Source organism: Scyliorhinus torazame, chromosome 19 (assembly GCF_047496885.1).
Source record: "Scyliorhinus torazame isolate Kashiwa2021f chromosome 19, sScyTor2.1, whole genome shotgun sequence".
In the NCBI taxonomy this organism is placed as follows: domain Eukaryota; kingdom Metazoa; phylum Chordata; class Chondrichthyes; order Carcharhiniformes; family Scyliorhinidae; genus Scyliorhinus; species Scyliorhinus torazame.
In genome coordinates this window covers 33,581,906-33,583,866 of record NC_092725.1, presented here as the reverse complement: position 1 = coordinate 33,583,866, position 1,961 = coordinate 33,581,906, and the positions used below count along the sequence as shown (strand labels likewise).

At 41.4% G+C, this 1,961-nt stretch overlaps 1 protein-coding gene across 1 annotated transcript; it reads right to left on the bottom strand.

The window, feature by feature from the left end:
- Positions 1–679: 679 nt before the first annotated feature.
- Positions 680–1,558, bottom strand: LOC140396653 (probable G-protein coupled receptor 139). The gene has a single exon (XM_072485448.1). It carries the CDS (start codon positions 1,556–1,558, stop codon positions 680–682), a length of 879 nt encoding a protein of 292 aa, XP_072341549.1.
- Between the last annotated feature and the right edge of the window lie 403 nt (positions 1,559–1,961).

The window sequence follows — 1,961 nt, the reverse complement described above, 5'->3', positions numbered from 1 at the left end:
TCTGTGTATGTGTGTCTGTAAATGTGTCGGTCAGTGTGTCTGCGAATGTGTCTCTGAATATGTGTGTGAACGCGCTTGTGGATCTGTGCCTCTGAATCTCTTTGAGTGTCTGTGAATGTGTTAGAAAATTAACTCCATCAAGTTCCATTATTATTAATCATATTGCTAATCTAAACACGATCATTATATTACCATCAGCAATTATGGTGACATTATTTCCAGTTTTTGCCACGTTTTAATTTGTTGAGGAACAATCTTTTCTCTGTAGGTGTGAGGTGGTGAGAATCGAAGCAGTGTGTGTGGAGGAGAGTATTATTTTGCTCTTTACACTTCCGACCTTATGTGGGCCGCTATGACTCAGTTTATGACCATTTTATGCCCGCTTACATCAGATTCAACTTTCGCCCTTCACTGACTTCCTATTTGCGTGGCAGACCTCATTTGAGCCGTATAGCTCTAGTACCCGTCTCTGTCACATGCCGCCGTTTCTCTGTCTCTGCCGCTGTATCTCTGACATCTTCCTAAAGATGTTCAATTCTCCAGAAACATTCATTAGAGTCCTCCCGCGGTCACACCTTGCTCCTTGTTAACTGATTTTTGAAATCATACTGCCGCTCCCAAAGGTACCGCGTTCCAGTCTCTTACACACTAATTATTAGGGCTGCTATAAACTGTTGTTTTAATCAAGGTATGAAGCAATTAACGTAAACGGGTATTTCAGCATTTTCTTCAACTCGTCTCTGAACTTGGGCTGGACCACCACATAAATAAAAGTGTTTGTGCAGCAGCTTAAATTTCGCAGCATATATGCAACTGACAGAAAGGTATAATGATCATCAACGTCTAAAAGGGGCTTGATCACTTTAAGCAAATATAAAACGTACAATGACCACAGTATTACGAAGCTGATGGATATGGAGAGGAGTAAAATAATAGTCGTTTTTCTGCTCTCGATCTCTGGGTCAATCTCTTTATCTCCTTTGTTCTGATCCTTGAATGAGTTACGAGCTCGGCTGCCCATTAATATGCGCCTGAATATCAGAGCGTTGAGGATCAGAATTAAAGTAATTGGGATCATTGGGGTCAACACCATTGAAAATACAGCAAAGCCCCGCCATCTAGGGTCAGTAAAATAGTCTTTCTTAACATAACAGCCCCATGGCACATTGTCGATTATTTTCCGAGGTTCAAGTGTAAAGTACACGGGAACATTTTTTAAACAGAACAGAATGGTGGTTGCTGCAAGAACTGTAACAGCAGTTTTATTGGTGCAATATGTAGCTTTCAGCTTATGGGAACAAATGGCTACAAATCGATCAAAGGTGAACATGACAGTGAACCAGACGGAAAGGTCAACCGCTGCTTCTCGAAGGGCACTGACAACACTGCACACAGGGGTCAATTTCAGGAAACACTCTGGATAATAATAGAAACGTAATTGCCACAGTACGATCTCAATGATAATGAACATCAGATCCCCGGATGTCATAGTCAACAGGTAGCGAGTGCTGCAGCTGGAAAGGCCGCACTTTTCCCGGAACAGGACCAGAATCGTCATTAAATTAACTGTGCAGAGAAGGAAACAGAACATAGAAATTACACAATATCTATTTTTCATATTCTTTCACCGCGTTCGGGCGGCCTGATTAAGCCAGCGCTTATTGTAAACGTCCAGTTTCCCTTGACAAAGTAATGGAAACAGCTTTCTTGAACTGAGAGAGAGGGGAAAGCGGTGGAGAGAGAAAGACTCACATATAAAATGTGAAACAGGGAACACTACCACCCTGTAAGTAAATAGATTGGGAAGTACTGGTTACTTGGGAATCACCTTCTTACTTGGTAAAAGGAAATGCTTAATATCCATTGATGGGAACTCTATCTCCAAGTATAAAACATTATTTCCCCTATTACTTCCTATTCCTCCGTTTACAATTTGGATGCCAATGTCAAACTTAGAGATC

Excerpts from the sequence above, each read along its gene's own strand:
- LOC140396653 (XM_072485448.1), bottom strand. The coding sequence starts at position 1,558 with ATGACGATTCTGGTCCTGTTCCGGGAAAAGTGCGGCCTTTCCAGCTGC.